Here is a 25,575-nt window from a genome sequence, read left to right as displayed (position 1 = left end):
TAGAGGGCCTGGAGCGCTGTGAACACTGATCAGTCAACCCAGCAACTGAAGAGCCGAAGGTGTGCCAGTCCTGGCTGGATTGGGCCTGGGGCAGGATGGAGCAAGCCTCAAAAACGGGTGCTTACTGAGGGTCAGAGCAGAGGCAGGATGGAACATGAGGAGTCTGTCCAAAGAAGGTGGGGCAAAGGTGGAAGTAGAGAGCAGGCAGGAATGCAGACTGATAGGGAGAGATGCCTGAACAGAAGTCAGGGAAGCACACAGATGGGGCCCAACCCTGCATAGGCACAGAGCAGGCCTGGCTGGAAGTGTTCCCCTTTTCTGAGGGTCAGCCCAAGACTTCCTGGCACCTGGAGAATTGGGCCAAATGCCTCCCCCACTTACCTGACAGCATGCTAACGGTTGCCACCATTCCAGTTCTCTGGACTGGCAAAGGAAGCAGGGAATGAATGGGGTGGAGAGGAAGTGTGGAGGACTCTGTTGCTATACACCCCAGCACAGCTCATATTTCAACCCCAGCTGCAGAGGGGCCAGGCATGTTGGAAGGGGCATGCCATGCTTTGGCCTGGCATTGAGTGGTAGTCAGAAATCACAGGGGCTGCCAGCCAAGGTTCAACGGAAGAGCCCTCTAGATACGCCGCTGGGTGAAGGTGTGCCGTGCAGCAGGTGCTGTGGGGCTGCTGGCGGCGGCGAGGAAGAGGGGAGTTGGCCAGCCCAACATCACATGACATTGTGATGTCTCTGCCTTGGGTGCTGTGGCATCTAGATGTGCTTGCTGGCAGAGAAAGGAGGAGGGTATTGGACTGGGTGGGGCCCCCTTTCACCTGATCCAGCAGGGCTTTCCTTATGTTCCTGGGTTCTCATGGATGGCAGACTAAACACACCCCGTATTGCCTATTCAATCCCAGGACGAAAACAAGCACCAGCTGTGCCCGAGCCTGGGACACCCAGACAATATACCACAGCTGGAGGCTCTGTGCCAAGTGGAGGAAGAAAGACAGAAGGAGCAAGAAGAGGGTGTCTATCAATGCACCCACAAACTGCAGGTACTTTGTGCCACTTCCTCCAAAGTCATGCCGTCCAGTTCAAAGGGCCAGAGGAGTCTCCAGACCGACAGAGAAGGGTAGTGCAAGGAGCTCTTGTGGGCTGGCATCCTCTACCCCCTGCCAGCCCTTGAGTCAGTTGACAGGTCCTTCTGCCAGAGACACTCCAGCCCACCATTCTCCTCTCTTCTTTACTTCCTGTTTTCCTCCGTCCCCATCTTTCTTTCTGAATCCAGGTTGGGGGGGGAGTGGTGGAGGCGGGTGCTCCTCACTGATCTGCCCTCTGAGGCAAGCTCTTCAGGAAGTCTCATGTATGGGCCGGCGCCATCCCTAACCTCACTAGGCTGTGAAGTGTGATCGGCCTCCTGTGAAGGCCTTGACCTATAAAACTTGGGGGGGGGTTGCCTTGTCCCTTAATCTCCTGGAATCCAGGCCGTGTGATGTTATCTATATCGTGTGGTTGGTCTGTGGAACTCCTTGCCGCAGGATGTGGTGATGGCGTCTGGCCTGGACGTCTTTAAAAGGGGATTGGACAAGTTTCTGGAGGGAAAATCCATCACGGGTTATAAGCCATGATGTGTTATGTGCAACCTCCTGATTTTAGAAATGGGCTATGTCAGATGCAAGGGAGGGCACCAGGATGAGGTCTGTTGTTATCTGGTGTGCTCCCTGGGGCATTTGGTGGGCCGCTGTGAGATACAGGAAGCTGGACTAGATGGGCCTATGGCCTGATTCAGTGGGGCTGTTCTTACGTTATGTTCTTATGTCAGTCCCTGTAGGTTCTTTGCATTCACACTATTAGACTTGAAAGCGGTTTTGAATCCTTTTGCGCCAAAACACCCTCAGCGGTATCTTCTCCGTGATGCTTTTGCTGTTCCTCCCACAGACCTGCCTCATCGAATGCACCCAGAAGTTTGTCTCCGCCCTGGCCTCTTGCACAGAAAAAGTTCTCCTGCAGTTGGATGACTGCCTGACCGTCGATGACATACAACTGGGAAGTAAGTCCAGGTGCATGCGTCACCTTGGATTTTGGGCCGAGTCCGGGCCCACATCTGCCCCACTGCAGATTACCAGTGGCAGATAGGAAGAGGAAATGTGGGGGAAAGGAGAATAGGGGGTAGAGTGCCAGACATGATGTCCTGTTTTCTCTCTTCCCCTCTTTGTTTTTTCAGTTGAGGGAGTAGGAGGAACAAATGGGGCACATCAGCCTATAACAGGGGAAGCATTTTGCTTGCTGCCTCAGATGCCCAAAGGCCTTGGGCCAGCCCTTCCTTCATACTTCTGCAGGATGAGAAATCATCAGTGTAGGAAAAATATTGTAACCCCACACAGGCCAGGCCACAAGAGAGAGAGCTGCAGGGCTGTGGCAAGGGCCTGATTCTATCCAATGTTCCAGCGCTGATGCAGTCATGCCAATAGGGTGCGCGCTGCGTCCTGTGGTGGAGGGGCCATCATGGAGGCTCCTGCAAGGTAAAGGAACTTTTGTTTCCTTGGCTTGGGGCTGCATTATGGCTGCATCAGTGCTGGAAAGTTGGATAGGATTGGGCCCCAAGTGACCCTGGTGAGTGAGTGAGTGAGTGAGTGGGCAGGCAAACCTATTCCCATACTTTGCCCCACAGGTCCCTCTACACACAACTGGCTGGGTAGAGTTGTTGCATGCGGATAACATTGCTCAGGCTGGCTTTGAGCGAGACTGCAACTGGCCAGGAGCGGAGGGTCCAATTGCAGAGGAGGCAGGGGCAGCACAAGGAAGAAGGCCCCCCGAGTCCACCTGCATCCCCAGAACCCTGGCTCCTTCCATAGTGCCGTGAAGTCTCGCAGGCAACAAACCTGATCTCTTCTCTGCCCAGGAATCGAGACTCCCCGAGAGAAGACCACCACTCTGATCCGCCGTAAAAGAGCCGGGCTTTCCTTAGAGGTCGATGCAAGCAAGTTGGCGGCTGAACGGGGAAGCCGGTAATGTCCCTTACACATCTGACGGGTTTGTGCATAGTCCTTCCTTGCTGCCAAAGTTGCTTTGCAGAAGAAGGGCCCCAGTGTTGTGGTCAAGCACTCCCTTTGCTGGTGGAAGGTCCCAGGTTCAGTCCCCTTCTATCAGTAAGGATGAGGTGCACCAAAGAGCCTTTGCTTGCTGGGGCACTTTTTCTGCCAGGCGGAGCCAAGGTTCTGGCTTGATAAGTAATCTTCCTCTGTTCACCTGAGTTGCATTTTCCCAGGTTCCAAAATCTTGTGCTCTGAGCACTTTGGAAACATGACAGTCTTTCAATAGAAGCTCTGCCTGAAGAGAAGGTATCCAGACCCATGCCCTAATTTACATTCCAGCTGTGCAACAGAGTCCTAAATATGAATCTAGCCATGTGGGGGCACATTCAGGACTGGACTTGGAAGTTGCAGGCCCCATGGGGAACATATTTTGTGGGGCCCCACAGCCAATAGGATCTGTAGAATCTTAGACATATAAATAAAATGTATTAGAAACTATATCTCCATGGTAGAATGGAAAACAATCAAAACGTTGGAAAGTTAATGGACCAAGTGGATTTCAGCACCTTTCAAATAAAATTGCATACATGTAAGCCTTGCATACAGGTAAACAAACAAAATGTGTAGGTTACCTTTGAAAAGGAAAGCGTTACCAAACTGCTTGTTTTTAGCGACTGTGAAAGAATTTAGTAAAAATACTAATGTTTTTTTGTTGAGGAAAAAAAAATCAAAATGTCTGTTGCAATGTGTAATTGTGTGTATTTGACAAGACTTGGAGTAGATCGCCCTAATGTGGGGGCTTCTCAAGGGTGGGGCCCAATTGGAAGCAATTGGGCACACTGAAAAAAAAAAGTCTGTAGTTAATAAACCTTGCAGATGTCTTGCTGGCCAGCCTGATTACGTCCTCTTCAACTCCTGTACCAATTCAGGTTAGCATGCAATGTAAAGGTTCGTGGTAGGTTCATGTGCTTGTGTCTTTCAGGACCTGGCCGGGAATCCCAAGAACCACGCTGGCAGGGCTCTCCAATCAGATTATCTGCCGAGAAACCGCTTCCGTGACCACCTCCAAAACCACCCTGGGTCACGTGGCTGCTGTGGAAGAGAGAGATGCTGTTTATGTGGTAAGGAGCAGAGTCAAGGGGGCTCAAAATGAAAGCAAGGCAAGCCTGGCTGGTGGTGGTGGGGGGGCTCTGAATAATGGCATTTTTAGTAGAAATCAACCCATTTCTGCCCGACCCACAGGTGTACCCACTTGGTCCCCATTGCGTATATGCAACATTGGGCAGACATGGCTTCAGGTCAGAATTGCAGGAGGGGTGCAATTTCCACTCACTCCTGGTAACCCAAAGCAGCCGCAGGTGTTTCTCTGCAGTACGCACTAATTTCAGGGCCACCTGTTCAAGCAGCGATTACGAGAACCAGAGGCAAGACCTTTGGTACAGTTGCTCGCAGCTCCGCTCACCCTCCCTTTTTTCTTCCCAAACCATGCCAACGCCCCGGCCTCCCAGATGGCGTTTGCAAATCCAGCTTGTGAAAAAAAAATGTTTCCCTTTCACCTAGAAGAGCCGCCGACAATTTTGAGGCAGTTTCGCCCAGAAATTCACAGTGATTGCACAAGGCGCAAGCCGGTGGGGAGTTTTCCTTCCGTGGGGGGAGAAGGCAGCATCGCATTAGCGACAAGGCTAATGGGGTTTCCTCTGCTTTAGACTGGGAGGAGGGAGTGTGTGGCTGCCACTGCTCTACAGGTGCCCAGGAAGGAGGTGAAGCTTCAGATCAGGGCGTCCCAGAATCCTTTGCTCAGAGGACTTGTGCAAGCCATCCACCCCGTCCCAGCTTCAGTGTTTGTTTTTCCAAATTGCCTTCCATATACTACTCTGTAAATATTGTATAAAAGGCAACATTCTTTCCATTCTCCATCTGTTCCCTGTCGAAGATTGGTCTCCCAGCTGGGCTGGCCTGTCCATGGGGCCAACTGAGGCAGGCAGCAGATTGGCATGGGGGCTCCTAGTTCCAGTCACCTCCACTGCCCCTCTTGCTTCCTGGATTCAAATAGGAAGAGGGGAATAGAGCAGGAGAAAGAAGTAAGGAAGAGAGGAGCCTGGAGGATTAGAGTGCCTGAGATACTCTAGCACGGTTCTCTTACTGTTCCAGTACTGGGCCAGCCTACCTCATGCAGTTGTGGGCTCGCCCTCATTTGAGGTTTTTAAGCAGAGACTGGAGGGCCACATGTCAGGGATGCTGTCACAGCCACCTGCGTTGAGTAGATGGTTGAACTAGATGACCTCCAAGGACTCCTCCAACTCTTTCCTAGAATTCTGTGTCAAGGAGGTGAGAGTGGTAGGTCAACGCTGGAGCCTGTTGAGATTTGTATTTTTTTTTCCCCCTGTGGCTGCCTTGTTTTTCCCAGAAATTCAAGCAAATGATCGAAATGGAGTTTGCCAAGATCACAGAAGAGAGCACCGTCCATCTGATGAAGGCCCAGCACTGGGCAGACTGGTGGAGGAAGTCTGTGCAGAAAATCAAGAGGCTGTATGCCTGAATCCATCACGCTTACACCTACCCCATTCACACCTTTGTAGCCATTTTTTTTTATCCAGAAGGAAAAGTAGTACATTATATTTACTAATAAAACAGTGACCTTTAAAAAATATATCTATTCTGGTTTCTATAGTTTGCATATATGTTGGCAACCTTCAGTCTCGAAAGACTATGGTATCGCGCTCTGAAAGGTGGTTCTGGAACAGCGTCTAGTGTGGCTGAAAAGGCCAATTCGGAAGTGACAATCCCTTCCACACTGGGAGCAAGTGCAGTCTGTCCCTGGTCTGTCTCCCTGGCTGTGGGCCTTCCTTCTTTGCCTCTTTGCCTCAGACTGTTGGCCAAGTGTCTCTTCAAACTGGGAAAGGCCATGCTGCACAGCCTGCCTCCAAGCGGGCCGCTCAGAGGCCAGGGTTTCCCACCTGTTGAGGTCCACTCCTAAGGCCTTCAGATCCCTCTTGCAGATGTCCTTGTATCGCAGCTGTGGTTTACCTGTAGGGCACTTCCCTTGCACGAGTTCTCCATAGAGGAGATCCTTTGGGATCCGGCCATCATCCATTCTCACGACATGACCGAGCCAACACTGGCGTCTCTGTTTCAGCAATGCATACATGCTAGGGATTCCAGCACGTTCCAGGACTGTGTTGTTTGGAACTTTGTCCTGCCAGGTGATGCCGAGAATGCGTCGGAGGCAGCGCATGTGGAAAGCGTTCAGTTTCCTCTCCTGTTGTGAGCGAAGAGAAGTTTGCATATGCAAATTGTATATTGGCTGCTTATCCTGTTGGCGAGCTTTTCTCTGGGCAGGAGGGGGTGGATGGGGTGGGTGAGCCCTTGTTTAATGTTATTGGCTTTTAGGGTCAAAGGAGAATGCAGAACGTGTAACAAGAGTTAGAATGTGAAACGGTGAAATGAATCTCCAGTGGGTGCCCTCCATGCTATTTTATACGGCGGGGGGGAAGCTTGTGTTGCGTTTCGGTGAAAGACATACAGTACATAAGACAGCATGAAAATGGGTGGGATTGGGGCCAGAACTTCTGGATCTTTTTCAATGTGTATTTTATTTTTAATATATTAGACTTGATGCTGTCGTGGTATGTGACTGCATTCTAAAGGAACTAACACCTTTTTGAGTTGAATGGCGACTGCAGTTGTTCCCTAGTTCTTCAGGTCATGTTTGTGAGAGGAAGAAGTGCAATAGCTCACATATCAATTCTAGTCTGCCTTTCCTCATTGAGAGAAGTGACGGCAGTCTCTCGTCATGGTATGACTGCACAGAAGACTCTCGGTACGTTGGGGTTTGTAGCGTGGCTTCCAGAGCAGTGCAAAGAAACCTGCTTTTGTTTTGTGGTTTTGTTTTTAATAAAAGCTGCAACCAGGGCCAGTGAATGGGTGAAACAGGGGAAACCCACTGAACCGGGCGACATGGCAAGCAGTTGCAGGGGAGGGCACCAGATTGCAGGCTGTGGTCTTGTGTGTTCCCTGAAGCATTTGGTGAGCCACCGTGAGATCCAGGAAGCTGGACTAGATGGGCTTTCGGCCTGATAAATGTTCTTTATATATCTTATTTATTTATTTAATTATCAGGGCTCTTCTGATGTTCTTATGTACTCCTTCAGGCTGGATATCCTTCACCTGTTAGATGCCTGGCTACATAAAGGGAGCATTAGAACCATTGATCCAAACCACTGGTGGATATCCGACAGGAGATGTACTTGCACGTGATGGGTAAGTCTGTTTGTGTGTGTGTGTGTGTGTGTGTGAGTGTGAGAGAGAGAGAGAGAGAGAGAGAGAGAGAGTAGTGCCAGTGTGTGTTGGAGGGGGGGAACAAAGAGACACTCCGTCATGTGCTGTTCCTCCCTCTGCTGACTTTCCTCTGCTGTTCCATTACCTCTGCTGGAGGTAATGGGGTTGGTCTGACCTGTTGGGTCCTTTTCTCAGTGTGGGTCACCAGCGGATTCTTGACCTCTGATGGTTCTCCGTGGGCAATGCATTGCCAACCTGGGATTGCAGCTTGACTGCAAGAAGTGTGTTTACTCAGAAGTAGATCCCATTGGGTTCAGTGGGATTGACTCCCAAACAAGGCTGCTTAGCAACGTTCAACGCAATGTTGTGTGTCTCCTGATTCTCCCAGTGGTTTTGATTTTCTCATTTCTGTCTAGGTGTTGGGGAGGGGGTGTCGGGAACCCATGAGATCAGTCGGTTGTCCTTTCTAACTGTTCAGTACTCTCTTCCTTCTGAAAAACCCCCCTAGAGGAGAGCTGCAAACGCCCCGACCATTTCACCAGGGAAGGTGGGGTAAATGGTTTGTCTGTGTGTTCACGGTGTCATTTTCAGCAGGAATAGAGGAGAGGAATTCCTCCACTGGAAACGGCAGTCCTGCTACTCCTGGTTTGCGGTTTTTCCAAAGCATGTCATTGAGCCATCATGGAATGCCCGGTTTGGCTCCGCAAGTTTCCCTCGTGTTGTATGAGATCACGGGCCACCCCCAGATGATTTTTCCACCTGCCTCTGGAATGACTGTACTGTTGTGATCGGCTCCCTTTCTATTGGAAGTGTAAGATCAGGTGGCTACCACTCAGGAGCCCAACGCTTGACTTGTAGGATGAAGTTAAATCTTGGGCAGCGTCTCCCTGTTTGGAAAAGACTCCCTGAGCCTAACATCCTGGATAACTGCTATCAGTCTGTGCTGAATGACCAATTAGCCAAAGCTCAGACTCAGTAAGAAAATACTTCCTGCACCTATAAATCTGGAGATTTAGTAGAAGGCAGATTGAAAGGTTCCTCCCAGCTCCACCCTTGAGAACATTTCCTGCTAGCTGTGAAGTGTCCACTTCTCCAAGCCTGCTTTTCCTCTGTCGTGTGAGTTTTATCCTGCTGGTTTGATGAGGTTTTCTGGTGCTGCTTTGATCATTGCTTGATTATGTTGTTACTTTGTTCAGTAGGGATCTTTCGGGGGCGGGGGGGTTGTTTGTTCTTCCATTGTCGCAAGCTGCCCAGAGTGTCATTTTCAGGACGGAAACACAAGATGGTGGTTTCCTCAAATACGTCTGTGCAATGTGAAGGTGGGGATGAGTTGAACATCCCTGGCTTGTCCTCTCAGGGCTGACGCCATGTCAACACAGATGGAAGCAGGTTTGCCATATTCTTGTTCCTGAGATCTGATCATATTATGACTTTTTTTTAACCTAATGGTTACAATTTGCACAATCGGTTGTTGCATTGACAGGCTGCTTTGCGTCTGTTCCAACAACCCTACAAGTGCTGTCACCGCATGGCTAAAAGGAGCTAATTGCTCCATCTCCCCAGTCTGCGAAACCTTCCCTTCTAGAGGGCAAGATCAACCAAATATCCTTTAAATGAACAAAGAAGCAAGGTGGTCCTGTGATGTCACTCAGTAGAAAGGACCAACTAAGAAAAAAATTAAAATTAGTTTGTTGAAATTATTATTCTCCAGAAATCTGGTTAAAAATTACTCCACTTTTAAACAGAATTATGTCAGTGTTTCTTGAACAGTAGATGGCAACCCACCAGTGCGTCACAGCCTGATCATTGGTGGGTCATGAAGCTGACAAGCTGATAGCTGACAATAAAAAGGTATTAAGCTTTATGGAAAGTGAAACCAAGCCATGCGTGTGCGTTTGCTAATGAGTTGGAGGCCGTGCCATAGTCTGCTTCGAAGGGCAAGACGAGGGGAACGTGGCACTGCCAGAATGGTCCCAATCGGATGAAAGCAGGCCCCAGAAAACACTCGAGAAGGGAGCGTGTGTGTCGCCCAAGTTGACAAGGAAAAATTTATTGGACCCTATGGAAAGTGAAATGGAGCCACACCTGTGTGTTTACGAGTCGGCAAACATGCCTTGGCTCCGATCAAAGGTCAGGCGAAGGGGAACGCAAGGCCACAGGAGTGGTTGTGATCCGATGAACGTGAAGCTCAGCAAACGCTTCAGAAGGTGCCCCCCAATAGTAAAAGTATAGAAGCAGAGACTTAAACAGCTGATAAGGTGAAACTTTTTATTTTGTCGCATAAAACTCGGTGAGTCCTGAGAGTGTGTCGTATTAAAAAGTGGGTCCCAGTGCTAAAAACTTTGGGAATGCCTGCATTATTTGGGAACCTCAGGGAGGGGGCAAGGAAGAGGCAGTAGCTCAGTGCCAGAACACCTGGTCTTCAGGATTGATTCCAGTAACCACAGGCAAGGCTGAGCTGAGGCTAAATTTTTGTTGCCCCTTCCCAGTTGATGCCTCTTTCCTGCCCACGCCTGACTCCGGCCAGGCCCGACACAGTGCAGTTGCACCAGCTTAACCGGCTGTTGGAATAAGGTGGGAATTTGGTTGCACTGGGGCAGAATCCTTCAGAAATAAACCTCTTAAACGTTTGTCTTGCCCATCAAGGCATAGGAAGAGCAAGGTGTGAAAGGTAAAGATGTTAGAAGACCACAGTGCACACTTCTTGGCTTCGGTGTACAAAGGAAACTTTGCTGTGTTTTTTTTAAGTAGGATAGGAAAAGGAAGGAAGAGGGACGTTCTACTACTTTACGGAACATAAAAAGTTGTTGCCTAGCCACTGCTTGCACAAAATCTCAGAATACAGGAGTCTTCCCCTGGCTACATTTTGATCTGGGACGTTGGTGCCTGAGACAGAAGGTTGCTTTAACCAGTGGGTATTTGGTTTCCGAGAAGGTCAGGCAGGCAGTGGGGTAACTAGGGTTTGTGTCACCGGGTGCGGGGGACCAGCACGTCACCCCCAGGATGGACTTCATTCCATGCAGTGTGTGGGGCAGTGCCCCAGGCAGAAGGCGTAATGATGCACCATTGCCCTGCCCCACTGGTTTTTTGGCTGTAACTTTTGATGGAATGGGCTTTGATGCCATTCCATTCCATTCCCAGGCTTAAGCCTGGCAAGCAGCCTTTGGTGGGGGTCTAGTGACTTGGGAAACCCCCAGTGCAGATTTAACTCCTCTGTGGGTCTGATCTCACCTTACTCCTTTCTGTTTTTGTTCCAGCATAGGCAATATGCAATGTCAGGCCCCCAAAAAATGTCTCCTCCTCGCACTGGGTCTCATCACAGTTCCCTTGTTGATCTGGTGAGTCTCTTCTGGAAAAAATCCCAGACTGCATAATTTAGGAATACTGTAGGGCAGAGTTTCCCAAACCGAGAGAACCGCAAATAGGTGACCTTGCCTCAGTCCACTCCGAAGGGCAGGCCGTGTGGAATGATATGCCGCCAGAACGATCCCAATCCCATGAACGCAGGCCTCAAAAAAGACTTGAGAAAGAAATGTTTGGGTGGCTGACAAAGGACTCAGCCCCTCAAACCTTGAGGCTATTCACTGGGGCTCCTAAGTCTCATAAAGGTAGGTGGGTCCTAACAGAGTGTCATTTTAAAAAGTAGGTCCTGGTGCTAAAAAAAATATTGAACCCAGTGAGAACCACTGGGTCAGAGCATCTTCCCCCCCCCCCCCCAGTTTCATTTTATGATTTCCAGATGGACTTCTGACAGTGCAATGGGACTGAGTAACCGGGAACATTTAAATAGTACTGGGGTATGAAAGAAGAGGAAGATGGGGACCCACTCCTTAACTCTATCCACCCATCTTCACCTGCTTCCTCGACTCCTTCTCCTGTTCCCTGGATTTAATAATAATAATAATGCAGGTATTTATATACCGCCTTTCTTGGTCGTCAGATTTCTCCTCAGACTTTATTCAAGGCGGTTTACAAAGGCAGGCTGTTCTAAATCCCCGTACGGATTTTTACGTACAATTGAAAGGTTCTATCTTTCAAGAACCACAACATTTCAGATGTATCTTTCTGATCTGGTATCACATTCTGGCCTCCAGTTTTCCTTGCACGCAAGCTGACAAGCAGCTCCTTCATCTCTCACATGGAGGGCAGCCAAGACGCTTCTTCGCTCACACCAAAGAGCAGGTGGAATAACTCGGCTCGGCTTGTCAGCTGCTTCAAGGTCTCACCAAATTACGGTGCCGGTGGCCTCAAACCGGCGACCTGCGGATGTTATCTTCGGGCAAATGGAGGCTCTACCCTCTAGACCAGATCTCCTGCCCATTTAAGAATGGACTGGAGCAGAGGAGGGAGTGTGGAGGGGCAAATCTGATGGGCTAGAGCAGGGGTGTCCAGACATTTTGGCAGGAGGGCAACATCATCTCTCTGACACTGTGTCGGGCTGGGAAAAAAAGAATTAATTTACAATTTAAAATTTGAATAAATTTACATAAATGAATATATTAGAGATGGTATTTATATGAATGAATGAAGGTCTTGCGGTAGCTCAAGGCCGATAAAAGGCCTTCACAGAGCAAGGCCAGTCTTTCCTTTGCTGCCACTGCTGCATCACAGATGTGAAACAGCACATCACAGATGTGAAACAGCAAGTAGTGGAGGGAGCCCTAGTCCCACAGCTCAGGTGAGAAGTCAAACAGTCGTCCTCTTGCTGACAGCAGTTGCGTCGGGCCAGCACCGGCTCCAACAAGTCTCCGGAGGGCCAGAGGCTCATTAGAGACTGGAGGCTCCCAGAGGGCCTGTCTGAGAGCCCCCAAGGGCCGCAAGTGGCCCCCGGGCCGGGGTTTGGGCACCCCCGGGCTAGAGCGTCAGAGATACTCCCATCACCTTCCTGTTCTCCTCATTATTCTCTTCTGCTGTTCCCTTCTTCCTTTATGAATCCCAGGGAAGAGGACAGAAGAGGAAGTGTGGGGAAGAGGCTGGCGGGCTAGACTAGAGCATTGGAGATGCTCTTCTGCTCAGAGTTTTCTCCTTTCAAGTAAACTCTTGAGTGTTGCCAAATTCCTCTGCCTTCTTTAACAGCCTCTTCCTGCTTCTAGGTTTTGGAGCAAGGAAGTTTCCCAGTTGTTATCACATGTGACCTATATTTCACGTTCCCGTCCATGTCCGGATTTGTTGTAAGTAATGAAGCAGTAAGGCATGTAACCAAGCGGGCCAATGTTTTTGTGGGTTACTGATTTGTTGGGTGACCTGGACTGTTCTTTATTAAAGCCAACAAAGTTCATGGGGGTGATGCCAACCTTAGTGATGCCACTGCATTGAGGCTGTGTGTATGATATTGCTATGCCTTCTGTGTGGTCTGGTATGGGAGGAGGTTCCATCAAGGGAGTGACCCAATGAACTCTTGCACCAGGTGGTGCAACTCATAGTGACGCCTCTGCATATATACGAATGCTTCAGAGAGACTGACAGGCTCATCTGCAAATGATATTTTCCTTATTATTTCCTCTCTGTTTTTGAACAGTGGAGAGAAACTAGAAAATAAGTCATCTCAGCCTCTCCCACAGTGAGTATAAATTCCCAAATTGTCCCGCCTGCTTCTTCTTCAAAGCACCACTCCCCTTCGTTCTTGATAGTTCATTCTGTTCCGAACATGCCTGTTTGTTGTCTTTTCCAGGTTAGTTTATCCTCAGCCCAAAGTTCTGCAACCAACGTAAGTAGCTGGATTGAAACATTGTGCTCACCGGTTCAGGATCTGGCAGAGTAGACCTCTGCCGGTCCCACCCCCCTAATGCCCCGGTTCCTCACCCTGCCCTCCACCATTCCATCCTGCCCCTCACCCCAACACAGCTGACTGGTTCTTCTGGAGTGCCAGTTGGCCATTCAAGTGGCATTGAGGCAGCGCTGACTGGTGCTGTCCGAGCGCCAGCAGCCTTTCCAGGTGCAACAGATGTGCCTTACTGCACATTTGCGACACCCAGCAACAGCGGTGCGCTCATACAACTGGCGCTAAAGAGCTCAGGATTGAGCTCTCCCAATCCTATGCACAACTACTCAGAAGTAAGTCCTGTTACAGTCAATGAGGCTTTCTCCCAGGTAAGTGTGGATAGGATTGCAGCCTCAGACAACTTGTGTTTTTCACTTGTGATGGGATTTTTCTGTTTTAGCTACTAATTTTGAACAGTTGTGTTACTTTAAACTACTTGTAATCTATACCATTTTGTCCTTTCTGTCTTTCTGTCTTTCTGTCTTTCTTATTTTATGTCCTTTGTAAACCACCATTACTGGGGCAAAGTTGGGATAAAAATATGTTATCGATCCCCAAAGGTCACAGTGCCCCTTGAGATGCAGTCCTGGACACACCAACCCTCTTGCTGTCTCACTGTCCTCCCCTTATTCTTGTTCTCCCAGGCGCACAGATGTGCTCACGCTGACTCCGTGGATGGCCCCCATTGTCTGGGAAGGCACGTTCAACTCAGAACTGCTGGAGAGTATCTACAAGCCTTTGAACCTCACCATTGGGGTGACAATGTTTGCCATCGGCAAGTGAGTGTGTATGTGTGTAGGGGGCAAATAGCACACCTTTGAAAAATTCTAAGTTGTTGTCTCTTTTTAATGCCCAATTTCACCTTTGGATTTTTGACTGTAAAACCTAGCGGAACTCCTGGCAGGCGACAAAGAGGAAATTTCATAATAAATCCCAGTTTAGAAGCCTGTGCCATGCCTGCAGGTTAGTGGAAACAAGATCTAGTCCACCACCCAGTTTCCCCCACACTGGCCCATCAGCAGCCTCTGGGAAGCCTTAGAGAAACGTCCCCTTCTCTCCCATCAATCCCCCCGGTGAATGGTACTCGGAGAGGCAAACGCAGAGGTAGCACACAGCCATCATGATTAGTGGGCATTGATAGATCTGTCTTCCATGGATTAACCCAGTATTTCTCAAACTATGTGTCAGGACCCACTTGGTGGGCTTGTGACCCGATTTCTGGTGGGTTCCACAGAGCCTCCAATGAAAACAAGGATGATCTAGAGATCAGAGGATTTGTTGCTGTCAACCCTGAGGCTGTTTAAACAGATAGCTGTTCAGTGCCCTGCAAAGAGCTGAGCCCCTGCAGTTTACGAGGAGCTCAGCTCCTGCAGTTTGCACGCTTGTGTAGATAGAGCGTTCAAGGTTTGAACATCTTTTTCTGATATGCGTTTTTTCTCAGGTTCATCAACGTCAGGTAATGGGGGCAGGCGAAGGCTGGAGCACAGAACTAAGCCCCTCAAGCCTTGCGGCTACTCATTAGGCCTGCCTTATTAGGAGTAATGGATTGGGTTTTTTGCAATGAATGAATGTTGCTTGTAAATAAATAAAAAGGAATTTTTCTTTCTATCTATTTTCTTTTTTAAAGTCTCATCTGGGTGGGCCCGGATACAGTCCCATTTTTCTAAGTGCTCAGAAGTTTGGGAACCACTGGATGAACCCCTTTGAAAGTCATCTAAGCTAGTGACCGTCGCCACATCTTGTGGCAATGGATTCCGTTGGTTAACTCTGTTTTGTATGAAGAAAAAACTTCCTTTTCTTAGTCTGTTCAGTCTTGTTGGAATAGATCCCCAAGGGGGGGAGTGGAGTGGCACGAACCCTTCTACAGAAAGATGCTGTTCCTCTTGCAATCCACAGCCCTCTTCTTTCTGTTCATTCAGATACACTCGGTTTGTGAGTCGATTTCTGGATACCGCAGAGAAACATTTCATGATTGGCTACCAGGTGAACTATTACCTCTTCACAGACAACCCGCAAGACATCCCCGCCGTCCGCATGGGGTCCGGGCGAACTCTCAACATCATCTTCAAGAAGAAGTACAAACACTGGCAGGAGATCACCATGTGGAGGATGGAAGTCATCAATAAGCACATTGCGGAGGTGGCCCACCGAGAGGTGGATTATCTCTTCTGCCTAGACATTGACCTGGTGTTCTACAACTCGTGGGGCTCAGAGACCTTGGGGGAGATGGTGGCGAGCCTCCACCCTGGCTACTACAAAACCTCCCGAGGGTCATTCCCTTATGAGAGGAGAAGGTCCTCCATGGCCTACATCTCTAGAGAAGAAGGGGACTTCTACTATGGAGGGGCTATTTTTGGAGGCCGGGTCAAGAACGTGTATGAGTTCACCCTGGCTTGCGAGATGGCTATCTTGGCGGACAAAGCCAAGGGCATCATGGCAGCCTGGCAGGAAGAGAGTCACCTCAACCGGTACTTCGTGTCCCATAAGCCTTCAAAGCTCCTCTCCCCAGAGTACCTCTGGGATGACGCAAGAGCAAAGCCGCCCGAGCTGAGGCTCATACGGTGTGCGCAAGTGGCTAAAAACCACAAGGCAGTAAGGGAGTAGTCTACCTCCGCCCCTGTTGGATCCATCCGGGACTCTCTTCATATGAGGGTCTTGGAAACGAGTTCTTTGGGCAGTGGTGTAGCTCAGGGCGTGTGGCTCCCGGGGCCCAAAAATGACTTTTCAAAACCCCTCCTCAGAGACCCTCCCGGAGGCCTCCAAAAGGCACTTTCAGTTTTTGGAACTGGATAATGAGCTGTGAACTAGGAGGTTCAAAGCTCACTTCATTAAGGCTATTTGATTTTTCCATCCTTGCTCCTCTCTTGGTTTGTAATACGAGGGTCATAACACTGATCTTATGTGACAGGCCTGTTGTAAGGATTGCTGGGAAAGGTATATTGAGCCTTTGAAATTGGGCCACTCTGACCACATGACCACCAATGCTGCCACCTGCTCATCCACGCTCCTTCTTCTTCCTCTTGATTCTCTGCCTGTGTTGGCCTTGATTAATAACTAAATACTCTTTAATTGGTGGGCAGATGTTGGTGGTATCTGCTGCCAGCAGAACGCAGGGCTAAAAAAAAAACTCCAAGGAACTCTCCAACTCGTTTCTAGAATTCTGTGTCAAGGAGGTGAGAGTGGTAGGTCCACTCTGGAGCTTGTTGAGATTTGTATTATTTTTTTCCCCCTGTGGCTGCCTTGTTTTTCCCAGAAATTCAAGCAAATGATCGAAATGGAGTTTGCCAAGATCACAGAAGAGAGCACCGTCCATCTGATGAAGGCCCAGCACTGAGCAGACTGGTGGAGGAAGTCTGTGCAGAAAATCAAGAGGCTGTATGCCTGAATCCGTCACACTTACACCTGCCCCATTCACACATTTGAAGCCATTTTTTTTTATCCCGAAGGAAAAGTAGTACATTATATTTACTAATAAAACAGTGACCATTAAAAAATATATCTATTCTGGTTTCTATAGTTTGCATATGCAAATTGTATATTGGCCGCTTGTCCTGTTGGCGAGCTTTTCTCTGGGCAGGAGGGGGTGGACGGGGTGGGTGAGCCCTTGTTTAATGTTATTGCCTTTTAGGGTCAAAGGAGAATGCGGAACGTGTAACAAGAGTTAGAATGTGAAATGGGGAAATGAATCTCCAGTGGGTGCCCTCCATGCTATTTTATATAGGGGGGAAAAAAGCTTGTGTTGCGTTTTGGTGAAAGTCATACAGTACATAAGACAGCATGAAAATGGGTGGGATTGGGGCCAGAACTTCTGGATCTTTTTCAATGTGTATTTTATTTTTAATATATTAGACTTGATGCTGTCGTGGTATGTGACTGCATTCTAAAGGAACTAACACCTTTTTGAGTTGAATGGCGACTGCAGTTGTTCCCTAGTTCTTCGGGTCATGTTTGTGAGAGGAAGAAGAAGTGCAATAGCTCACCTATCAATTCCAGCCTGCCTTTCCTCATCGAGAGAAGTGACGGCGGTCTCTCCTCATGGTATGACTCCACAGGAAACTCTCGGTACATTGGGGTTTGTAGCGTGGCTTCCAGAGCAGCGCAAAGAAACCTGCTTTTGTTTTGTGTTTGGTTTTTAATAAAAGCTGGCAACCAGGACCAATGAATGGGCAAAACAGGAGAAACCCACTGAACCGGGCGACTTGGTAAGCAGATGAAGGGGAGGGCACCAGATTGCAGGCTGTGGTCTTGTGTGCTCCCTGAAGCATTTGGTGAGCCACCGTGAGATCCAGGAAGCTGGACTAGATGGGCTTTTGGCCTGATAAATGTTCTTTATTTATCTTATTTATTTATCAGGGCTCTTCTGATGTTCTTATGTACTCCTTCAGGCTGGATATCCTTCACCTGTTAGATGCCTGGCTACATAAAGGGAGCATCAGAACCATTGATCCAAACCACTGGTGGATATCTGACAGGAGATGTACTTGCACGTGATGGGTAAGTGTCTCTCTCTCTCTCTCACACACACTCACACTCACACTCACACTCACACTCACACACACAGAATTGTGCCAGTGTGCATTGGAGGGGGGGAACACCCCCTGTTTAACTGGGCAAAGAGACACTTTGTCATGTGCTGTTCCTCCCTCTGCTGACTTTCCTCTGCTGTTCCATTACCTCTGCTGGAGTTAATGGGTTTGGTCTGACCTGTTGGGTCCTTTTCTCAGTGTGGGTCACCAGTGGATTCTTGACCTCTGATGGTTCTCCGTGGGCAATGCATTGCCAACCTGGGATTGCAGCTTGACTGCAAGAAGTATGTTTACTCAGAAGTAGATCCCATTGGGTTCAGTGGGATTGACTCCCAAACAAGGCTGCTTAGCAATGTTCAACGCAATGTTGTGTGTCTCCTGATTCTCCCAGTGGTTTTGATTTTCTCATTTCTGTCTAGGTTCATGGTGTTGGGGAGGGGGTGTCGGGAACCCATGAGATCAGTCGGTTGCCCTATCTAACTGTTCAGCACTCTCTTCCTTCTGAAAAACCCCCCTAGAGGAGAGCTGCGAATGCCCCGACCATTTCACCAGGGAAGGTGGGGTAAATGGTTTGTCTGTGTGTTCACGGTGTCATTTTCAGCAGGAAAAGCACCCAAAGAGGAGAGGGATTCCTCCACTGGAAACGGCAGTCCTGCTACTCCTGGTTTGCGGTTTTTCCAAAGCATGTTATTGAGCCATCATGGAGTGCCCAGTTTGGCTCCGCAAGTTTCCCTCGAGCTGTATGAGATCACGGGCCACCCCCAGATGGTTTTTCCACCTGCCTCTGGAATGATTGTACTGTTGTGATTGGCTCCCTGACTGTCAGAAGTTTAAGATCAGGTGGCTACCACTCAGGATTCCAACGCTTGCCTTGTAGGGCGAAGTTAAATCTTGGGCAGCGTCTCCCTGTTTGGAAAAAATCCCTGAGCCTAACATCCTGGACAACTGCTATCAGTCTGTGCTGAATGACCAGTTAGCCAAAGCTCTGACTCGGTAAGAAATTACTTCCCGTACCTATAAATCTGGAGATTTAGTAGAAGGCAGATTGAAAGGTTCCTCCCAGCTCCACACTTGAGAACTTTCCCTGCTAGCTGTGAAGTGTCCACTTCTCCAAGCCTGCTTTTCCTCTGTCGTGTGTGTTTTATCCTGCTGGTTTGATGAGGTTTTCTGGTGCTGCTTTGTTCATTGCTTGATTGTGTTACTTTGTTCAGTAGGGATCTTTTGGGGGGTGGGGTTGTTTGTTCTTTCATTGTCGCAAGCTGTCCCGAGTGTCGTTTTCAGGACGGAAACTCAAGATGGTGGTTTCCTCAAATACGTCTGTGCAATGTGAAGGCGGGGATGAGCTGAGCGTCCCTGGCTTGTCCTCTCAGGGCTGACGCCATGTCAACACAGATGGAAGCAGGTTTGCCATATTCTTGTTCCTGAGATCTGATCATATTATGACTTTTTTTAAAACCTAATGGTTACAATTTGCACAGTCGGTTGTTGCATTGACAGGCTGCTTTGCGTCTGTTCCAACAACCCTACAAGTGCTGTCACCGCATGGCTAAAAGGAACTAATTGCCCCATCACCCCAGTTTGCGAAACCTTCCCTTCTAGAGGGCAAGATCAACCAGATATCCTTTAAATGAACAAAGAAGCAAGGTGGTCCTGTGATGTCACTCAGTAGAAAGGACCAACTAAGAAAAAAAAAAAAGTAGTTTGTTGAAACTATTATTCTCCAGAAATCTGGTTAAAAATTACTCCACTTCTAAGCAGAATTATGTCAGTGTTTCTTGAACAGTAGTTGGCAACCCACCAGTGGGTCACAGCCTGATCATTGGTGGGTCATGAAGCTGACAAGCTGATAGCTGACAATAAAAAGGTATTAAGCTTTACGGAAAGTGAAACCAAGCCATGCGTGTGCGTTTGCTAATGAGTTGGAGGCCGTGCCATAGTCTGCTTCGAAGGGCAAGACGAGGGGAACGTGGCACTGCCAGAATGGTCCCAATCGGATGAAAGCAGGCCCCAGAAAACACTCGAGAAGGGAGCGTGTGTGCCCCCCAAGTTGACAAGGAAAAATTTATTGGACCCTATGGAAAGTGAAATGGAGCCACAGCTGTGTGTTAACGAGTCGGCAAACGTGCCTTGGCTCCGATCAAAGGGCAGGCGAAGGGGAACGCAAGGCCACAGGAGTGGTTGTGATCCGATGAACGTGAAGCTCAGCAAACGCTTCAGAAGGTGCCCCCCAATAGTAAAAAGTATAGAAGCAGAGACTTAAACAGCTGATAAGGTGAAACTTTTTATTTTGTCGCATAAAACTCGGTGAGTCCTGAGAGTGTGTCGTATTAAAAGGTGGGTCCCGGTGCTAAAAACTTTGGGAATGCCTGCATTATTTGGGAACCTCAGGGAGGGGGCAGGGAAGAGGCAGTAGCTCAGTGCCAGAACACCTGGTCTTCAGGATTGATTCCAGTAACCACAGGCAAGGCTGAGCTGAGGCTAAATTTTTCTTGCCCCTTCCCAGTTGATGCCTCTTTCCTGCCCACGCCTGACTCCGGCCAGGCCCGACACAGTGCAGTTGCACCAGCTTAACCGGCTGTTGGAATAAGGTGGGAATTTGGTTGCACTGGGGCAGAATCCTTCGGAAATAAACCTCTTAAACGTTCTACTATTTTACACAACATAAAAAGTTGTTGCCTAACCGTTTCTTGCACAAAATCTCAGAATACAGGAGTCTTCCCCTGGCTACATTTTGATCTGGGACGTTGGTGCCTGAGACAGGAGGTTGCTTTAACCAGTGGGCATTTGGCTTCCGAGAAGGTCAGGCAGGCAGTGGGGTAACTAGGATTTGTGTCACAGGGTGCGGGAGACCAGCATGTCACCCCCAGGATGGACTTCATCCCATGCAGTGCGTGGGGCAGTGCCCCAGGCAGAAGGCGTGATGATGCTCCATTGCCCTGCCCCACTGGTTTTGTGGCTGTAACTTTTGATGGAATGGGCTTTGATGCCATTCCATTCCATCCCCAGGCGTAAGCATGGCAAGCAGCCTTTGGTGGGGGTCTAGTGACTTGGGAAACCCAAGTCATGCACATTGGGGCAAAAAATCAAAACTTTAGATATAGGCTGATGGGTTCTGAGCTGTCTGTGACAGATCAGGAGAGAGATCTTGGGGTGGTGGTGGACAGGTCGATGAAAGTGTCGACCCAATGTGCGGCGGCAGTGAAGAAGGCCAATTCTATGCTTGGGATCATTAGGAAGGGTATTGAGAACAAAACGGCTAGTATTATAATGCCGTTGTACAAATCTATGGTAAGGCCACACCTGGAGTATTGTGTCCAGTTCTGGTCGCCGCATCTCAAAAAAGACATAGTGGAAATGGAAAAGGTGCAAAAGAGAGCGACTAAGATGATTACGGGGCTGGGGCGCCTTCCTTATGAGGAAAGGCTACGGCGTTTGGGCCTCTTCAGCCTAGAAAAGAGACGCCTGAGGGGGGACATGATTGAGACATACAAAATTATGCACGGGAAGGATAAAGTGGATAGAGAGATGCTCTTTACACTCTCACATAATACCAGAACCAGGGGACATGCACTAAAATTGAGTGTTGGGCGGGTTAGGACAGACAAAAGAAAATATTTCTTTACTCAGCGTGTGGTCGGTCTGTGGAACTCCTTGCCACAGGATGTGGTAGACGCCTTTAAAAGGGGATTGGACATGTTTCTGGAGGAAAAATCCATTATGGGGTACAAGCCATGATGTGTACGCGCAACCTCCTGATTTTAGAAATGGGCTATGTCAGAATGCCAGATGCAAGGGAGGGAACCAGGATGAGGTCTCTTGTTATCTGGTGTGCTCCCTGGTGCATTTGGTGGGCCGCTGTGAGATACGCACGATCGCCCCCTTTAAGGAGGTGATCGAAGTTTGTTATGCCTGACCAGGACACGAGAGCCCCTCCCCAAGGGGGAGGTGTAGGGGGCTGGGTTGGGCAGTTACAGTGGTCCTTTAAAAGGGGACGAGACCCAGCCCTCTTCCTCTTTGTGCACGTGGGCACTGTGGGAATACCCACCCGCCCGCCCTAGAGACAGTCTGAGTTTAACTGGTCGCCGTTCGGGGCCGGGTAGGAATTTTTTGCTGCCTGCCAAGATTGGCCAAGGGGCAGGCAGTTTTTTCGCCTACCCCAGACTGTTAAGGGCTAGGGGTTACACCCCCCTGTTTACAAACTGCCATCGGTCACTTTAAGAGGGCAGGTGGTGCGGGTTTGGAGGCGTGAATGGGACTCTGGCATGCACCTTCAGGCGGCTCAGGCAGGGCAGAACCCTATTTCAGTCCTCAGTGGCTTGGCGGCACGAGGACTTGAACGGGGCCCTGGCCGGGATAGCAGATCCCACCTCAGAGGCTTAGCGGCTCGAGGTGGTGCAGGCTGCGGTCCAGCTGCCTTCCCCTTAAGGGATAGACATGGACGAGACGCGCCGTCCCAGCAGCGGGGCGCGACTCGGAGTCGGGTGCATGCCCACCTGGGGACAGAGGTTTCTGGTACCGCCCAGAGGTCCCCTCCCCGCACCACAAGGGGCTTTTGCTGCCTCGGATACTGCAGGTCTCAGCCTCTGCTCCTCTTGTTTATGTTAAATAAAGTGGCCCTTTCTTCCATATCTGTTGTCTCGAGTGTTCATTGGACAGTGCGGGAACAAAGGAAGCTGGACTAGATGGGCCTATGGCCTGATCCAGTGGGGCTGTTCTTATGTTCTTATGTTCAGTGCAGATTTAACTCCTCTGTGGGTCTGATCTCACCTTACTCCTTTCTGTTTTTGTTCCAACATAGGCAATATGCATAGTCAGACCCCAAAAAGATGTCTCCTCCTCGCACTGGGCCTCATCACAGTTCCCTTGTTGATCTGGTGAGTCTCTTCTGGAAAAATTCCCAGACTGCATAATTTAGGAATACTGACAAAGGACTCAGCCCCTCAAACCGTGAGGCTATTCACTGGGGCTCCTCATTATGCATTTTTCACAACCGAACAAAATATTACTTTTCAATAAATAAAAATATTTTTTCTTTCTAGATCTAGATTATTTCTTTTATAAGTCTCATAAAGGTTGGTGGGTCCTAACAGAGTGTCATTTTAAAAAATAGGTCCTGGTGTTAAAAAATACGCAAACCCAGTGAGAACCACTGGGTCAGAGCATCTTCCCCCCCCCCCCCAGTTTCATTTTATGATTTCCAGATGGACTTCTGACAGTGCACTGGGGACTGAGTAACCGGGAACATTTAAATAGTACTGGGGTATGAAAGAAGAGGAAGATGGGGACCCACTCCTTAACTCTATCCACCCATCTTCACCTGCTTCCTTGACTCCTTCTCCTGCTCCCTGGATTTAATAATAATAATAATGCAGGTATTTATATACCGCCTTTCTTGGTCGTCAGATTTCTCCTCAGACTTTATTCAAGGCGGTTTACAAAGGGAGGCTGTTCTAGATCCCCGTAGGGATTTTTACAATTGAAAGGTTCTATCTTTCAAGAACCACAACATTTCAGATGTATCTTTCTGATCTGGTATCACATTCTGGCCTCCAGTTTTCTTCCCACACAAGCTGACAAGCAGCTCCTTCATCTCTCACATGGAGGGCAGCCAAGATGCTTCTTCGCTCACACCAAAGAGCAGGTGGAATAACTCGGCTCGGCTTGTCAGCTGCTTCAAGGTCTCACCAAAATACAGTGCCGGTGGCCTCAAACTGGCGACCTGCGGATGTTATCTTCGGGCAAATGGAGGCTCTACCCTCTAGACCAGACCTCTTGCCCATTTAAGAATGGACTGGAGCAGAGGAGGGAGTGTGGAGGGGCAAGTCTGATGGGCTAGAGCAGGGGTGTCCAAACATTTTGGCAGGAGGGCCACATCATCTCTCTGACACTGTGTCAGGGACCGGGGAAAAAAGAATTAATTTACAATTTAAAATTTGAATAAATTTACATAAATGAATATATTAGAGATGGTACTTATATGAATGAATGAAGGTCTTGCGGTAGCTCAAGGCCGATAAAAGGCCTTCACAGAGCAAGGCCAGTCTTTCCTTCGCTGCCACTGCTGCATCACAGACATGAAACAGCACGTCACAGATGTGAAACAGCAAGTAGTGGAAACAGTCATCCTCTTGCTGACAGCAGTTGCGTCAGGCCAGCACCGGCTCCAACAAGTCTCCGGAGGGCCAGAGGCTCATTAGAGACTGGAGGCTCCCAGAGGGCTTGACTGAGAGCCCCCAAGGGCCGCAAGTGGCCCCCGGGCCGGGGTTTGGGCACCCCAGGCTAGAGCGTCATTATTCTCTTCTGCTGTTTCCCTCTTCCTTTTTGAATCCCAGAGAAGAAGTGTGGAGAAGAGGCTGGCGGGCTACTCTAGAGCATTGGAGATGCTCTTCTGCTCAGAGCTTTCTCCTTTCAAGAAAACTCTTGAGTGCTGCCAAATTCCTCTGCCTTCTTTAACAGTCTCTTCCTGCTTCTAGGTTTTGGAGCAAGGAAGTTTCCCAGTTGTTATCACATGTGACCTATATTTCACGTTCCCGTCCACGTCCGGATTTGTTGTAAGTAATGAAGCAGTAAGGCATGTAACCAAGCGGGCCAATGTTTTTGTGGGTTACTGATTTGTTGGGTGACCTGGACTGTTCTTTATTAAAGCCAACAAAGTTCGTGGGGGTGATGCCAACCTTAGCGATGCCATTGCATTGAGGCTGTGCGTATGATATTGCTATGCCTTCTGTGTGGTCTGGTATGGCAGGAGGTTCCATCAAGGGAGTGACCCAATGAACTCTTGCACCAAGTGGTGCAAGTCTTAGTGACGCCTCTGCATATATACGAATGCTTCAGAGAGACTGACAGCCTCATCTGCAAATGATATTTTCCTTATTATTTCCTCTCTGTTTTTGAACAGTGGAGAGAAACTAGAAAATGAGTCATCTCAGCCTCTCCCACAGGGAGTATAAATTCCCAAATTGTCCCGCCTGCTTCTTCTTCAAAGCACCACTCCCCTTCGTTCTTGATAGTTCATTCTGTTCCGAACATGCCTGTTTGTTGTCTTTTCCAGGTTAGTTTATCCTCAGCCCAAAGTTCTGCAACCAACGTAAGTAGCTGGATTGAAACATTGTGCTCACCGGTTCAGGATCTGGCAGAGTAGACCTCTGCCGGTCCCACCCCCCTAATGCCCCGGTTCCTCACCCTGCCCTCTGCCATTCCATCCTGCCCCACACCCCAACACAGCTGACTGGTTCTTCTGGAGTGCCAATTGGCCATTCAAGTGGCACTGAGGCAGCGCAGACTGGTGCTGTCCGAGCGCCAGCGGCCTTTCCAGGTGCAACAGATGTGCCTTACTGCACATTTGCGACACCCAGCAACAGCGGTGCGCTCATACAACTGGCGCTAAAGAGCTCAGGATTGAGCTCTCCCAATCCTATGCACATCTACTCAGAAGTAAGTCCTGTTACAGTCAGAGGCTTTCTCCCAGGTAAGTGTGGATAGGATTGCAGCCTCAGACAACTTGTGTTTTTCACTTGTGATGGGATTTTTCTGTTTTAGCTACTAATTTTGAACAGTTGTGTTACTTTAAACTACTTGTAATCTATACCATTTTGTCCTTTCTGTCTTTCTGTCTTTCTGTCTTTCTTATTTTATGTCCTTTGTAAACCACCATTACTGGGGCAAAGTTGGGATAAAAATATGTTATCGATCCCCAAAGGTCACAGTGCCCCTTGAGATGCAGTCCTGGACACACCAACCCTCTTGCTGTCTCACTGTCCTCCCCTTATTCTTGTTCTCCCAGGCGCACAGATGTGCTCACGCTGACTCCGTGGATGGCCCCCATTGTCTGGGAAGGCACGTTCAACTCAGAACTGCTGGAGAGTATCTACAAGCCTTTGAACCTCACCATTGGGGTGACAATGTTTGCCATCGGCAAGTGAGTGTGTATGTGTGTAGGGGGCAAATAGCACACCTTTGAAAAATTCTAAGTTGTTGTCTCTTTTTA

At 49.0% G+C, this 25,575-nt stretch overlaps 4 protein-coding genes and 1 long non-coding RNA gene across 5 annotated transcripts in view; 4 read left to right on the top strand and 1 right to left on the bottom strand.

Annotated features, from left to right (window-relative positions):
• CCDC180 (coiled-coil domain containing 180) overlaps positions 1 to 5,617 on the top strand; it is a 33,696-nt gene extending 28,079 nt beyond the window's left edge. The window contains exons 33-37 of the mRNA XM_066610853.1: positions 906 to 1,043; positions 1,927 to 2,038; positions 2,891 to 2,996; positions 4,006 to 4,144; positions 5,431 to 5,617. Coding sequence (XP_066466950.1) covers positions 906 to 1,043; positions 1,927 to 2,038; positions 2,891 to 2,996; positions 4,006 to 4,144; positions 5,431 to 5,562 — 627 coding nt within the window. The 3' untranslated portion in view covers positions 5,563 to 5,617. The remainder of the gene's footprint in view (positions 1 to 905; positions 1,044 to 1,926; positions 2,039 to 2,890; positions 2,997 to 4,005; positions 4,145 to 5,430) is intronic.
• The window catches only part of RPL7A (ribosomal protein L7a), a 141,181-nt gene that overhangs the window by 48,614 nt on the left and 66,992 nt on the right, over positions 1 to 25,575 (bottom strand). The gene's annotated exons all lie outside the window — the stretch shown is intronic.
• Positions 14,988 to 15,964, top strand: LOC136635446 (globoside alpha-1,3-N-acetylgalactosaminyltransferase 1-like). The gene has a single exon (XM_066610581.1). The coding sequence runs from the start codon at positions 15,031 to 15,033 to the stop codon at positions 15,664 to 15,666; it is 636 nt and encodes a 211-aa protein (XP_066466678.1). The 5' UTR covers positions 14,988 to 15,030; the 3' UTR covers positions 15,667 to 15,964.
• Positions 17,222 to 18,528, top strand: LOC136635458 (uncharacterized). The gene is made up of 3 exons (XR_010793392.1): positions 17,222 to 17,330; positions 17,448 to 17,556; positions 18,466 to 18,528. It is a non-coding gene; the product is annotated as an uncharacterized lncRNA (long non-coding RNA).
• The window catches only part of LOC136635607 (globoside alpha-1,3-N-acetylgalactosaminyltransferase 1-like), a 17,102-nt gene continuing 10,422 nt past the window's right edge, over positions 18,896 to 25,575 (top strand). The window contains exons 1-5 of the mRNA XM_066610852.1: positions 18,896 to 18,990; positions 22,387 to 22,462; positions 24,062 to 24,139; positions 24,640 to 24,675; positions 25,372 to 25,506. Of these exons, the coding sequence (XP_066466949.1) occupies positions 18,969 to 18,990; positions 22,387 to 22,462; positions 24,062 to 24,139; positions 24,640 to 24,675; positions 25,372 to 25,506 (347 nt within the window). The 5' untranslated portion in view covers positions 18,896 to 18,968. The remainder of the gene's footprint in view (positions 18,991 to 22,386; positions 22,463 to 24,061; positions 24,140 to 24,639; positions 24,676 to 25,371; positions 25,507 to 25,575) is intronic.

The sequence above is a fragment of the Tiliqua scincoides genome, chromosome 16 (assembly GCF_035046505.1).
Source record: "Tiliqua scincoides isolate rTilSci1 chromosome 16, rTilSci1.hap2, whole genome shotgun sequence".
NCBI lineage: Eukaryota > Metazoa > Chordata > Lepidosauria > Squamata > Scincidae > Tiliqua > Tiliqua scincoides.
Note: the sequence above shows the minus strand (reverse complement) of the source record. Positions and strands in the feature narration are given on the sequence as shown.

What these genes read in the sequence shown, in the direction of transcription:
- LOC136635446 (XM_066610581.1), top strand. Translation starts at nt 15,031, where the DNA reads ATGATTGGCTACCAGGTGAACTATTACCTCTTCACAGACAACCCGCAA.